The sequence below is a fragment of the Microchirus variegatus genome, assembly GCF_963457635.1.
Source record: "Microchirus variegatus genome assembly, chromosome: 1".
NCBI classification, from domain to species: domain Eukaryota; kingdom Metazoa; phylum Chordata; class Actinopteri; order Pleuronectiformes; family Soleidae; genus Microchirus; species Microchirus variegatus.
The window spans coordinates 32674494-32688912 of NC_139802.1; the positions used below are offsets into that span (position 1 = coordinate 32674494).

The 14419-nt window shown below is 39.6% G+C and overlaps 1 protein-coding gene across 1 annotated transcript; it reads right to left on the reverse strand.

The window, feature by feature from the left end:
* Positions 1 to 2068: 2068 nt before the first annotated feature.
* ctdsp1 (CTD (carboxy-terminal domain, RNA polymerase II, polypeptide A) small phosphatase 1) lies at positions 2069 to 13539 on the reverse strand. The gene is made up of 7 exons (XM_083892713.1): positions 12955 to 13539; positions 7984 to 8132; positions 6938 to 7039; positions 6586 to 6642; positions 6068 to 6160; positions 4122 to 4307; positions 2069 to 4024 (listed from the first exon to the last, which is right to left on the reverse strand). The coding sequence occupies exons 1-7, from the start codon at positions 13025 to 13027 to the stop codon at positions 3896 to 3898; spliced, it is 789 nt and encodes a 262-aa protein (XP_083748839.1). The 5' UTR covers positions 13028 to 13539; the 3' UTR covers positions 2069 to 3895.
* Positions 13540 to 14419: the final 880 nt, after the last annotated feature.

Below are 14419 nucleotides of genomic sequence, written 5' to 3' on the forward strand. Positions count from 1 at the left end.
ATATATCTATATCTATAGACGTGAACAGCTTCATGTCAGCTACAGGACCAACATCTCTACCCACACTTAGTGGAGGTATTTTGTATGAAATGAGCAAATTGTGCCATTTAACATCTGCGAGACGTTATCATAATCACCAAGTCTGTAACTTCAACATGACTTTTCCTGTACTGTTTCAAAGCAAGCGTTCTGCACTATCCCTTTTCCTCTTAAAGGAAGCCGACGCTGACTTCATAATAGGTTTTAACTCGGAGCATTTTGCTCTGTTTCTATGAGCTTTTTTAATAACTTTAATATATACTATCTTCATTTTGTAAAAGTTTGAAAGACAATGCTTCTTTTCATCTCCATTTTCCATGTAACCCTAATCATTCCAGATCACAAAAACAACACAAAAACAGGTTTGTACGTGACCAATCAAAAGGTCTCCGTAACTGCTTATGAAAAACTAACGACAGTCCACGTTAAGTTGCGTTTCCACTAGCATAATACCGTGTACCAGGTACTTTTTTTTTAGTACCTGCTCTGGCGAGGCCATAAGTCTGTGCGTACGGGCAGTGGTTACTCAATGGGCACAAATAAAAGCACATAGCACCTGTGCTGCTAAATAGTATGGAAGCGTAATGCTGCCATGTTATAACCAGAAACTATTACGTTATAATGAGAAAGTATCACGTTATTTCGAGATAAAATGTTCTCGTTATAACGAGAAACTATCACGTTATTTCGATAAACTATTACATTATAATTAGAAACTATCACGTTATTTAAAGATAAGATTGTTTTCTCGCTATAACGAGAAACTATCACGTTATTTTGATAAACTATTACGTTATTATGAGCACTGAAAAGTTAGACTATATTGAATAGCCACTAGGGGGCAACTCTGCTGATTGCAAAAAGAACCTGCTTTTAACTTGATATAAAACAATCAGCTCTTCAATAGGAAATGGTGTTGAATTTGTAAATAATGTTCCCATTTAGAGGAAAATCGGCGATTAAGTGGACACTAGCGTGATTGACAGCTCAATAGGAGCCTGGTTGCAAAACGTGAAGAACCCTACCTCAAACACCAATGGCTTTGATGAATAAATGTCCCAGCTTCAGCTTACTCGATGGAAGCATTCCAAAAAAAAAAAAAGATAAACTCCTCCGCAAATCCGTGCTTCAACTATCAACTGTCTAAAACTAATGTCATATGGGTCCATACTGGCTTGGTGCATGATGACAGCAGCCTTTTCTGAAATGTTTGAAGCAGGAAGAGTACAGGTGTGACTAACCCTCATATTAACGACAACCAGTGAGGGCTGGAATTATTTACACCTGTGCTTCCCCAGCTGTGACCGGTCAAAATGGCCGATGTGTTCCCGTGCAAGCAAACAGTAACGCATGTAAAAGTGAGGTAGACAAAAGTTACCTTTCGAAAAACACGACTGCTACTGAAATAACTGTTGCATCGTCTGGTTTACCCTTTTTTTTTTAAATAAACAATTGTTACCGTCCTTTTTTTTCCAACATCATCCTCATTTCCTTTTCACAATAAAAGCATCATTTCATTTCAGGTCACGCTTAAAACTACTATCAGTTTCACAGGTCAAAGAAAAGATGGGAGACGTTTGTTGCGTGACGCATCAATGACTGCAAGATGTGTGTGAGAGGGAACCATATAACCAGTTGCGTTGCAGCGAAATTTAAGCTAACTGGAACAGACCCGACACCTTGAAATGTGTTTTTCGCAAAATGAAACGATGACAAATTATTATTAAAAGGTGTATAAATTTCTATTTGTAATTAATTCATTAATTAATTAATTAATTAATTAGCTCTGTTTTTGTATGTTCTTGGTCTGTATTTTTTCTAATTGAGAAATAATAATAATAATAAAAAAAATTATGGAAAATTCTTATTCATACACAACAGTTACATAAGCTCCAATGGACTTTGACCTTTTATTTTGAGATTTTTTCTCAGATTTTCCCTCTATGAATGCATTGGCACACATTTTTAGTCGCAGAGAAGAAGAAAAAAATACTCGATAAAGCAGCACTTAGACCAACTTTCATTTAGCATTTATGGGGGGAAGAAAATGACATCATTACATAAAGTCCATATATATAATTTGGTATGATAAAACAACAAAAATTAGGTTACATCTATTGAATCATGAGTACAGTAACGTGAATATTCCATATATTAAGGACATTTGTTTGCTTTTATTACTGTGCAAAACAAAATATACATATCTACTGAATGTGTAAGAAGTACAATATCAGCAAATGGGCCCAGCGTAGTGGCACAACACTTGTTTTGCATGTTATCAAATGACTCAAAGTTCCTATAAATACTCATCTTTGTCAATGAATAAAAAATAAAACGTGTATCAACCTAAGTGAGACACGTCATGATGAAACAAAAATACACATGAGCCTGTTTCCGTGCTGAGAGCAGTGACATGCTTTCCTTTAAAGTCAGCTGCTGGTGTTTCTGATTCATACATGTATTAATACACGAGGTAAGCGACCCAAGTGTTGCATGAAGAAGAAAAAAAGAAACGTGTGAGTGTAAATACTGTATGAGAAGACGACTCCTTGGCCGAAAAATCATTAAAATCAGTAATTATTTAGAGAAGAAACAGACTAATTTGATTGAAAAAAAAAAAAAGTGTTATAACATAGAAAATTAACAAGATAAGCTCTCGACACGGTGGACTTTCCTGTTCCGTCGAGTCGCATCAAAATCCACCGTTTTTCATTCATCAGTGTCAACACGCGGTATTGTCAATGCATATGGAGAGTGTGAGGCGCCGGCCGGAGAGCAGGCTACTCCTTAAAACAGAAAACAAAGCAGCACTGACTCCGTGTTATGGTAACTCCACATCTGTTACAGTTGCGGCTCTAATAGGAAAAACGCCACCCTAAAAAAATAGCCTCACACGCACACAAATCGGTGTTTAACCTTCGCTGGAATCATCGCAACGTTTTTGCCACGAACAGAAAACCACCGTCCGATAAAGGTCATCCAGGAAGTGTCACGAGTAGAAGTGTTAAGGGTGGATTTGACCTTTAAATCTCGACCAAATTTAAAAGGCCCCTCGAGGCCCCACCCAATACACGCACACATACACTTTCCTGCTACACACATTTTATTACAAAGTCCTGAAATAGTTTCCAGCGTATGTGTACCGCTTCATTAAAAAGAAAAAACTTTCTTGACTCACTTTGCTCAAACACAGTCTGTAAAATGCTGTGAGAAATTCAAGTTTTGTGTGTGTGGCTTTAAAACAGAGCCTCCGTTATTACGCCTCAGCATTTTACTTTTCCGCAGACCATCCTGGTCCTCTCGTCTGTGACATCAACACAGGTGGAAGCGTACGGTTCGTCAATTTGTATACTGCGACGGGAAAAATCCATGCTCCTCCGCCGGTGTCGCGCTCGATTTAATGCAAGGTTTCAGGGGGAAAGAAAAAAATCCTGCCATCGTCCAGTCCATTCCAGGCTTTCCCTTCCACTTTCGAATGGGTCGTTTTTCATTTTCTCAGAGTTCTTCCTATGCAGAAAGTGTAATTTCGCTCTCTGACATGAGGGTATTTCCTTGATGTTGGAAGATCATAATAATCCTCATGGATTATTGTTTTTTTATGTTCAAAAGTTGAACTTTATGAAGTTCAGTGACACAGCAGACATTCATTCATCCATTCACGCACATAAGCTGCTTCATGTAGGGGTTGGGTTGTTAACGTGGTCATTTTTCTGTCTGGCCAGCAGGTGGCAGCCAAAGACTCCCAGACAGAAGTTGTTTTTTTTTGTTTTTTTTTGTCGTTTTAACACGGGAGGAGGTGGAGCCGAGTTGTGGCTGGCAGTGACACCGGGTTGGCCGACAGGAGGCGGAAGCGCCGTTAGCTCGCCGCGCCTTGGTGCTTGAGGACCGTGTAGACGTCGTCCACTTTGCTCAGCCTCTCGAAGAACGGGATCAGGTCGAGCAGCTCGGTGTCGGACATGTCGTCGAACCACGAGGCCACAGGCACCTGAAGGAAAAAAACAAAAGGAACTGTTTCACCCTCTGCTTCTTTTTGTCGTTTAATTTAAACAAAAACACAACAAAGTGAGCGACAGGACACTGACTGCATTGTCGGGGTGGAAGATGTAGGAGGCCGGGGAGTTGTCCACGATGATGACCTTGTTCAGGTCGCGACCCAGGCGGCTCAGGTCCTTAACGTAATTGCCTCTGTGGAAGACGCAGGACTCTCGGAAGAGGCGACAACGGAAGGCGCCCCATTTGTCCAGGAGATCAGACACAGGGTCTGCGTACTGTCAATACAAAGAAAATAAGAATACTAATAACGCCTTGTCATTACTGTAACACCTAGACTGGTAACCATGGACTGCCGATCTGTCCATCTGTGACCCCGCCGCCTTTCCCCTATTCTAACTAAGGATTATTTTCGTAATCGATTAATGGTTTGGTCCATAAAATCTCTAGTTCTAGTTCTAAGATCTAGTTTTGTTGTCAGTATTTTTCAGTAGATGAATGAAGCTAGGAAAAAAAAGAATGTGTAACCGCACTCTTATAATTTATTCCTGCCTCCGTTTCTTAAAGAGCCCATCTTATACCCTATTAACCCAAGTTAAACTAGTTCCTGATGCCCTAATGAACATGTCTGTGTCATGCTTTAGTCAAAATATCATAAGGATGAAGCACAATAGCAGTTCAATAACTCTGCCAAAACAGCCCTTTTCAGAATGCTCGGTTTTGTGCCTGGTCATTTACATGTGAATGAGACCCAGTTAAACACACATCCACTGCTTCCAGGGGAGTGTCGATCTAATTTACTATCCACAGCCATACTGTCACCACTTATCACCTATTGTCATGCACCGTCGTCACAACCCCCGCTCCATATACCCCATAGTAATGTCCGTTTACCCGTTGTTACTGCGTTTCACCCTAATGCATAGAGTGACCACGATTTTGGCTTCTCGCGATCATAAAAACATTAGAATCGAAGAAAAACGATTAATGCGCTACGCTGTGCGGTGTGTATGTAAATTCCTATGCTAGAAAAACACCTTGAATGCACCAGCTGCAAGTGACGTGTGTGGATCAATAATGAGGAGAGAACGTGGAAACATGACAGAAAGGAAGCCTTTGGTTGAGAAGAAATGTATGACAACATCTACATCTTTCTGCAGTGCTTTCAAACACGTGCTCTTCATATTATTGAACCACACGTCACTCGCTAACTGCAGGCACGTAACTGGTGCGTTCAAGGTGTTTTTCTAGCATAGGAATTTACACACACGATCAACAACAAAGGGCTTGTGAAGCTTGTGAACATTTTTTTCATAAATAAAATATATCCACTGGACAAACAAGTCCTCTGAGGCTAGAAGTTTGTGTAAAACACTGTGCTCCGCTGTGCAGCCACTCTTCCTCCCTCACCTGCACTCACGTATTTCACAGGGACAAGGGGAGCTACGGTGGAGATGTGAAGTACTCTGCCTGGCGGGGTGCCAACATTCACGGTGAAATGCTCGATATGTCGCCATTCCGAGGGAGGTTTAAACATCGCATGTTTTATCGCCTATACTTAGACTAAGTGGAACCACTAAAACATGACTGAGTCTTGTTTTTTCACATTTTGGGGACTGGTATGGCCCCCTGAGTCCCAAATATAAGTACTAAAATGATTAAAAAGTAGATTTTGCACAATATGGGCCCTTTAATAATCAGATTTTTTTGCAGTTCCAAAACTTCCATGAACCCTTTCCTCTGTGCGCTCACTCTCTGGCTCTGACATAATTAGCCAAACTGGTTTTAGGTCTATAAAATAACACAGACAATGAGGAAGTTGTGTGTCCGTGTGAGTAGCAGTGACAGCTGGAGTGTGAGACAGCAGACATACTGTACAGTAACTCCCTTCTCTCCACACTTATTCAGAATCAAGACGACAAGAGGCACAACAGGAAAAACGACACATCCAACAGAACTGTGCTAAAGCTGCTCTCAGTTCTTAGCTTAGTTTTCCTCAACTACGGTGCATTGGCGTGTATACTGTGCAAGTGCAAACCTTGGCTAAGCTGGCGGTGAACAGGACGCACTCAAACAGCTCTCCCATCCTCTTCAGGAACTCGTCGACGTGGGGCCGCTTCAGAACGTACACCTGGCGAGACACAGCAGTCGTCAGATCCGGCCAACGCAAACGTGTTTCTGCACATGCCCAGAGGACACGGCACATGTTCCACCGATGGTTGATATAATGTTTAAACCAATGATAAGTGAAATAAAATCGAGTGGATGTTACTTATGGGTCAAAAAACAACAACAACAACAACAACAACAACAACAACAACAACAACAAGACACGTTCTTGTTGATTCCTGCAGTGTTGGGAGACTGAGGGCAGCGTTCCTGAACCAAGTCATCCGGAATAGGCTGTGCTTGTCTGAACAAACCTATCCTGGATTACTTGAATCAGGCCCAAACCCATGGTTCACGTCGTCCAGTTCCTCTCTTTAACCTTTACACGCTCATCAGGGCAACACTGTGGAGTCAATCGAGTGGGGAAAAGTGAAGACGCGACATTACCTGGTGTACTGTTCCATCAATTTCCACTGGAATGATGAAATCGGCATTGTTCACAGGCTGAAAGATAAAAAAATATATAAATAATAATAATGAAGATTGAGGACTGTGAAAGTGTGTGGTTTTGCTGCAGGTAGAGATGAACAGTGTCTGTGCGTACTACTGTACATGGTGGAGCCACTGTTTACTCTAAGAACCAGATAGTTCACATTATGCATTTGCCAGCAATGAGAGAAATGTCACCAGCACAGCCGCTAACCACAACGAATGTTTATTATAGATCAACATAATTAACCCGATAAGGAAATATGATCACGGGGGACTGACACGAGGAAGAGAGTCTTAGCAGTCTTACCTTAAAAGAGCTGTGGACTAACGTCTCGTCCAGATCTATGACCACACAGATCTTTCCAGAGTCTTTTGACTTCACTGGAGGCAACAATGGCTTCACCTGGATCTAAATACAACACATTTATCACATTCATAGTAATGAAAGAATATTTTGAAATAGCTATTATAATCATAATAAGTGTATGTATGATTGTCTGCATCCTTAAACTGTTTTTTGTGTTTTTCTTTGGGCCAGGTGTTATGTACGTAGTTCCCTTGCAGCATTCTTGAGATACCACCTTCACAACAACAGAACATATACGAACAGCCAGAATAACAGGTGGAATAACATTTGAAAGTAATTCAGTCAAAGTATTTTTGTAATAATTGGCGACTGACTTTTGCAAAAGTTCTTCTCTGGAGGTGGAATGGAGGTTGGAGATGATCCAAATCGGAAAAAAAGGTTCCTTATATGTGCTTATTAAAATAAAGTGTGGTTTTATGAGGTATTGACAGTTGACATTTCTACTTTTCTAGCTGGAAACTGAAGATCACTTTCACTCCCACTACTACACCAAAACCCATAGAGAAAACAAGCCATTTTAAATCATGCCACACAAGTGTTGTTGATCCACTGCTGCAAGTTCAAATGTGTTATTTTGTGATTTGGGGTTTTTACAATTTTTTATGTAATTTCTTCAAAACTTCTGAATGAACTTTGGTGCTGGAGAGTGAGAGGTTTACTAACTTCAGTCTAAAGCCAGAAAAAATTTGATCTTCCTATGAGGTTAAGGGGAGAACATGATTGCTATGATCTCATAGATTTAAGCTGGTGTAGATTTGTTGTATCACACGTGCTAAAATCTGGTATCCAACGGTAAAATTAATGCTTCATCTATAAACTGACCTTTTAAAGTAAATTAATCCTGAGACATTGGGTTTACGAGGCCACAGTGATGTAATCCTTTGACCCACACTATCTAATCAGTCAGCCGTCCCATCCAATGGGATATTTGAGCCAAATTAGCACGTTTAATCTTAAGGCCACCAATGAGATGGAGGAAAACACACCTTGGAAACAGTTCCATTCTCTTCGACCAGCAGAGGGGCGTTGTTGTTGACTGGCGCAGGCTCGGGCTGGTCCCGACACAGGCAGCAGAACAGGCTGGAGAAGAGGCCTCCACTCCTGGGCTTCTTAGAGGACAGAGAGGGAGAAGAGCCTGCAGAGGAAAAGGAGGTTATTTACAAATTGTTTTTGAATTGTTCATTTGTTTCTTAAAAAGTACAATTCAATGACAGCTGAAAATCCGACTAAAAATACAGAATACATGATCTTATTTCAGGCTAAAACATATAGCAATCTTTTAACAAGTAAATGAAAAGGAGAAAAATGTGTCGTAAAATACCTCTGCAATAGTTTACTTTAACCATGTGCAGCGCATACGTTTATAGTCATGTCACATGACCGTTCAAAAAAATAAAATGAGAAATGCATGCATCGGCAGTACACTTGTGTATACTATACACGTAGCAACACTGTATAGTATACATGTGGGGATGAGTTTTTGAGTACGAGGACAAAAAGGATAGGTATACACCTGTAACAGAAATCATTTTTAGTATAACATTTTAACTATAAAGGGAAAACTTGATTTACACATTTTCCGTCTTTAATTTCTATCCTTTGAGGTCAGTGCGTAGAACTAAATACTAAGTGGAAGCAATGGCAATATATGACCTCATCAACTGAAGGTAAATGTTTGGGGATTTATTTTTAGCTTAAAGATCAATTATCAAGTTATAGAAAAGGGGAAAAAAATGCTGTTTATCTTTATTTCTGCTCTCACAAACCTCTAATTAACGCTGGTCCACACTTTTGTGGACTTTGTTTTCCGTCTCTTTATTTACTGCGCTCCCTCTCCCCGTCCGTCCGGACGTGACTGTTTTACAAACGCACAAATACGGCAAACAACCCCCACCCCCCTCATCCGTCTCTCACGCCTCTTTTCATTCGCTCTCCGCTGCTCCAGCATGCGCCATTTGTGGATTCAAACCCAGCCTGACCCTCCACTGGCCTCTGGTGCGCTCAGGCCAAAAAACAGGAAGAGGAAACAGGCGGGTATCAGTGGAGGAAGCTGCTTGCCATCGTGTAGCAGTGGAGCAGTCAGAGATGCTATGATTAGGTTTTCATTTTAGCTTCATCTGTTGCCTTTTCCAGTGTATTGTGCAAAACACAGAACAAGCATTGACTTATAAAAAGGGCCATTCTATATGGTTTGTGGATGACATGGTAAGAAAAGGCATCGAAGGAATTAGTGTATTATTATAATACATATTGTATATCAACTGACTGATCTTATACCTGAATCATCGCCATATGGAAATCCTGTATGTCACTTACTGAATTAATGAATTTGAAATCCCATCCAGTGGGTACTTTTTTGATGGACTAATTCATGTTAAAACAAGGTAAAAAGGTTCTGATGTGTATGATGAAAGGGATATTCTTCTTCATTTGCATAATATGCTTCCACATTGAAATGCAAAACATGAACTGGCTCCTAAAGCACATCTAAAAGACTTATTCTATGGCTATGAAAACTAAACTATTTCTATATAAAATTAATTATACAGTTGTTTACATATGAGGACTTCAAATCCATTCAAACCCTGTTTCATTTCTAAATATACAGCTTGGAAGAGCATCAGATGGTTTAAAATAGTTACTACATAGTCCAGCAGAGGTCACTGTGAGTAGAGTTTGGCCTTAGATCCACTTCAATCCATCAGTAAAATAAGACAAACTGACCGCCTGAGTGGACAATCACAACAGCCGGAAAAGGGAACATTGAGGTATATTTGTGTAGGTATTTGTATTAGAAGTATACATTACAATGTTTACAATCACAGAAAGAAAGAAATTAAGACTCCAGGAGTAATCAGACTATGAATCACATTATCCAGGTATGTTAGTCTGACTAAGAGGCACGATTTTAGTCGGACTAATGTGTTTAAATGAAGAAAACCAAAATGATTGTCTTTGTCCGACTAAAATTGGACTTTTAACATGCATGTAAACGCACCGAGTGCGTTGCAAGTTCATTATGCAAATACGAACTGTACTTGAAATGAAATCTGTCAAATTATGAAGGATTAAACGCAGCATCAGCCGTTTTCTAAATGCGGCAGAAAGCCTCAACATGTCGTCTCCTGTCCTGCCGATAATGATTTATTCAGTCCACATTTTATCACAGCATGATGCTCACGTTCAAAATGGGGTAATCAGATGCCTTATCAGTTCATAGTAAAGCCCGACATCCAGTCCTCCTCGTCCTCTACGACTCCTGCACGACCTTCAGTCGGGCCGTAAAATCTGGATTATTTCCGTGGCTTCTACAAACGCACGACAAAATAAGAATCTTCTTCTTATTGCTTTCTCTCTCTCTAATTAACTCCAAATGCACCTAAAGAATAATGAAAAAAGGTATTCATGCCTTCAAGGATTAAACTATTTTAAGACTTTTAATTAGGAAAAGTGGACTTTGATGCGTCAATAAAATTTCCCAGTAAAAAAAAAAGACTAATTGGTGGTTTTGGTTAGTGACAGTTGAGCGAACCTTGCCTCCCTTGGGTTAGAAGAAAAACCTTAGGTCATGCCTCAACCTCAAACAAAGTTCCACAAAAATGGATTGTGTAGTTCTTGAGAAACACTCCACAAAAACCCCCACCCCTGATCATTAGAAATTTTCACTCTTACTGCTTCAATTCAGTCCTAAAATCATCTTACTGCAGAAGACTCAATAACAAAAACTGTGGTAATGCAGCCCCGACACAACAATAAAACCACAACTTAAACAACTTTGTTTTCATTTAATGGCATTGACCAAGCCCTGTTCACTTCAGGCACAACAGAGCACACACACAGTCTGAGGCTGTTGGTCACCATGAATAAACACCCTTTAAATCTGTGGGGACGAGGTTACGCAACAGATTAGACGACTACAAAACACTGTGCTCGAAGGTCAGCTGACACCACAGAACTCCGATCATCTGCTCACATACATCATGCTTATTCTTCAAATTCCTAAAAACACGGTCAGTATCATTCCAATGTCGGACGGGGAAGTGACAGCAAATCTCCTGCTGCTTTTTCTCAGGGACGACAACAGACAACAAGGTCCCCTGATTATTCAGTAACCTGCACACACACACACACAGTGAGCGTATGTCACTGGTTTGTGTGCAGTAGCAGCGTCATGGAATCTACACACAGCTGACACAAAAAGAGGTTTCACAGAGATAATCAGAATCTCACAGGACAAAATGATTTAGTTTCGAGAGCTCTAAAAATGCAGGTCATTCATCGAACGTGTGGGAAAATGATCTCGAAACTATTTTTGTTTATTTTTTTTACAATCAAGACATTGCTGTTGCCCTTATTTAAGAGGAAGCTTGTAAAAGTGTAGTTGAATTCATCCGTCATCGTGGTCTAGTTTGTGTTTTGTTTTGTGTGTTTGTTTGTTTTTGAATATTCAATTTTGTTGTTGTCGTGTGTGTGTGTGTGTGTGTGTGTGTGTGTGTGTGTGTGTGTGTGTGTGTGTGTGTGTGTGTGTGTGTGTGTGTGTGTGTGTGTGTGTACAATACGTTGTGTGTGAATAGAAAGAAAAGATAGATTACAGAAGGCCTGCATGATATTATAAATACAGTGTGAATACAGTGTCAGTATCCTTCCCCTTTTGGGTTTAGCTGCTAACATTGACCGAGGCGGTGAGCAGCACTGCAATAAATGCATTAAATTTCCATTCCAACAACTTGCTTTTATGACAAAAGCACTGGAATTCTTCCGTTAATGATTGTTCCAACTTCTATACAAGTCTAAACGAAACGTTTGATCGGCTGCCATTTTGGGAGGAAATGATAAAACAATAAACAAAACCAAAGCAACTGTCAAAGTTCTTAGCTAAACAAAACTTTATATGATTTTATTTTTGAAAGGTAAACCTTTATAATCAATTAGTTGTTCGATCCAAACAAAATGTCCAAATCAAACTGTTGATAAACTTACAACAACATTGTCAAATGTCTTAAAATGTATCTTAACCATTATTACACTATTAAAAAAGCTGAAAAATCAGAGAGCTTGTTATAATATGTAGGCGATAAATTTGGTGATTAATTACTCATTGCAGCACTTGACTACAATCAAAGCTAACACTGATGGGATTTGACAATTTTTTAAAGTTACTTTATACATTTTCATTTTCATTATACACTTTAAGTCACTATATCTCATTGAAAAATGCATCAAGCTGAACTCACTAACACTTAATGTGACTTGTTCTGAATGTTGTACTTTATGAATTATGCAAACCAGTTTTATTATGAACAGACGTCTCAACCGTTTGGTAGAGACCTGTATCTGTAATACTGTAGGGTCTAATTTCACGTTATTGTTATCATAAGTAAATAAAATAATATAATAAAAAAAATGCTTTTGCTTTTTTATTGGTGCGTACCTTAAAGGGTTAATATACATATATATAAGTTATGACACTGATGGCAAGTATATGAAGGTTTTCACAGAATTAAAAGTGTGGCATTATATTTTTAAGATAACAAATGCAGCCATGTTTTCTTTACTTGATGACTGTTGGCATATGAGATCACCACCACAGCAGTTTAGGGGTATTTTAAAGGTTGTTGTGCTTTTATTAGAAGAGTGTAGCTGTGTACATGGTGCACAAGTGCGTCACTTCCTCCACTTTCATCACAGGCCAAAGGGCCGCAGCGCAGCAGCCATACTGTAAATGCAGAGCACAGAAAAGTGACAGTGTGTTGTTTTCACGTCACTTTTTATTAAACCGCTGCTCGTGTTGTTGTTGTTGTGTTCATATTGTTGTTGTGAAGCAGACTGTAGTTCCTATATTTCACCCCCGCTTTAGTTCAAAGTTGTTGCCGCTGAGCTGCAAACTTTAGTGTTTGTTTGTTTGTTTCTCTGACATAAAGTGCGGGATAAAAAAATAAATAAATAAAGTCACTCACCCCGCTCTGATGCGGCTTTGTTGCCCTCTTCATCCCGGCTGACTTGTGTGATCACTGAGGACGGATTGTCCATCACATCCAGGTCTGGTCCAGAGTGCTGACCTTACACTTTAAAGTTAGACACTGCTCGCTCACTCGGCGCCGCATTAAAACAACTTAACATGAAGAAAAGCGGAGTCGAAGCGCCTCGGGAAACATCGCAACAGTTCGCCTACAGCGCGTCCATTACTCTCCGGCTGTCGTCGTCGTCCACTCGGCTGCCCGCTCAACTTCGAAGCCCAAAAGTTACTAAACATTTGTCAAGGAGTTGGCAACTTTGATTCAATATGGTGCTCGACTCCGCTCGCAATTTTCAAGATACAAACACGGAGGTTTCAAGGCTCCCCGTTTCACTTAAAGTGGCACAGTGAAGGAATGACCGCACACTGCACTCTCTCTGTAGGCGCCTGCAACTTTGACGACGGTCCCTTAAAGTCGCCTGGAATAAAGTTACCCAAAACTTAGCTAAGCTAACATGTTAGCCACAATACGCGTATTAATAGTCGAACATACTGGTTTTAACACTCACCGAAGCACATTTATCACGCAATTTCGCATCGTTAACAACATGTTGTTCTTCCAAACGCCGCCTTGTCAGTGGCTGACGTTAAGCGTCATTTATTAACAGACTAAACTCAGCACAAGTAAAAGCGGTAACTTTTAAGATGTCAGTACACGTAATGACTTCCTTTGACTTTCTGACAGGCAACTGTCGCTCTATAAAGCTGTAGTCGTTATATATTAGCATACACACACACACAAACAACAACAAAAAACAGTACGAACTAAACTTTTAGTGGGAGTAGCCGCGAAGAAACGCCCAGTTTGGGTCTCCTTGAAACTGCCTGCGGTCAGGGAGCGTCTCACAAGTGCAATCTCTTTTCTGCTCAAACATACAGTGGCTCATATTAAAAATAGCTTTCCTCTTTGCTTACTTTGAATTAAATATAAAAGATTAAAAATAATACAGTTCAATATGACAATATTTATATAGACTCATGACAACTAATCAATTATTAACGTAAAGATTATTTAAGTACTCAATTAATGACAGATGAATTGATTTGTTTGTTATTTTGTATAATTTTAATGAAATAGTTCTGATAATTCTTCTAATTCTTCTAAAAATTCTAAAAAAAAAAATTGTCACAAAGATGAATTATGTTGTCATGAGTGCATTCAAATTAAGTAAATAACAATGCAACTATATAATGCAGACAAAATAAAAGCGACACTCCTGCTTATTAAATGGCATAATGATAATGTCATTTTTAAACCCACACATGAGCATAATGTTTACATCCATTCTAGGGACAATAAGGTCAGGACATGAGTGTTTGTATTACTTGAAGCCATAACATGTCATCACATTTTGACAAGAAAAGCTAATTTCCCCAACTGTATCAATAGTTTATTACATACTATG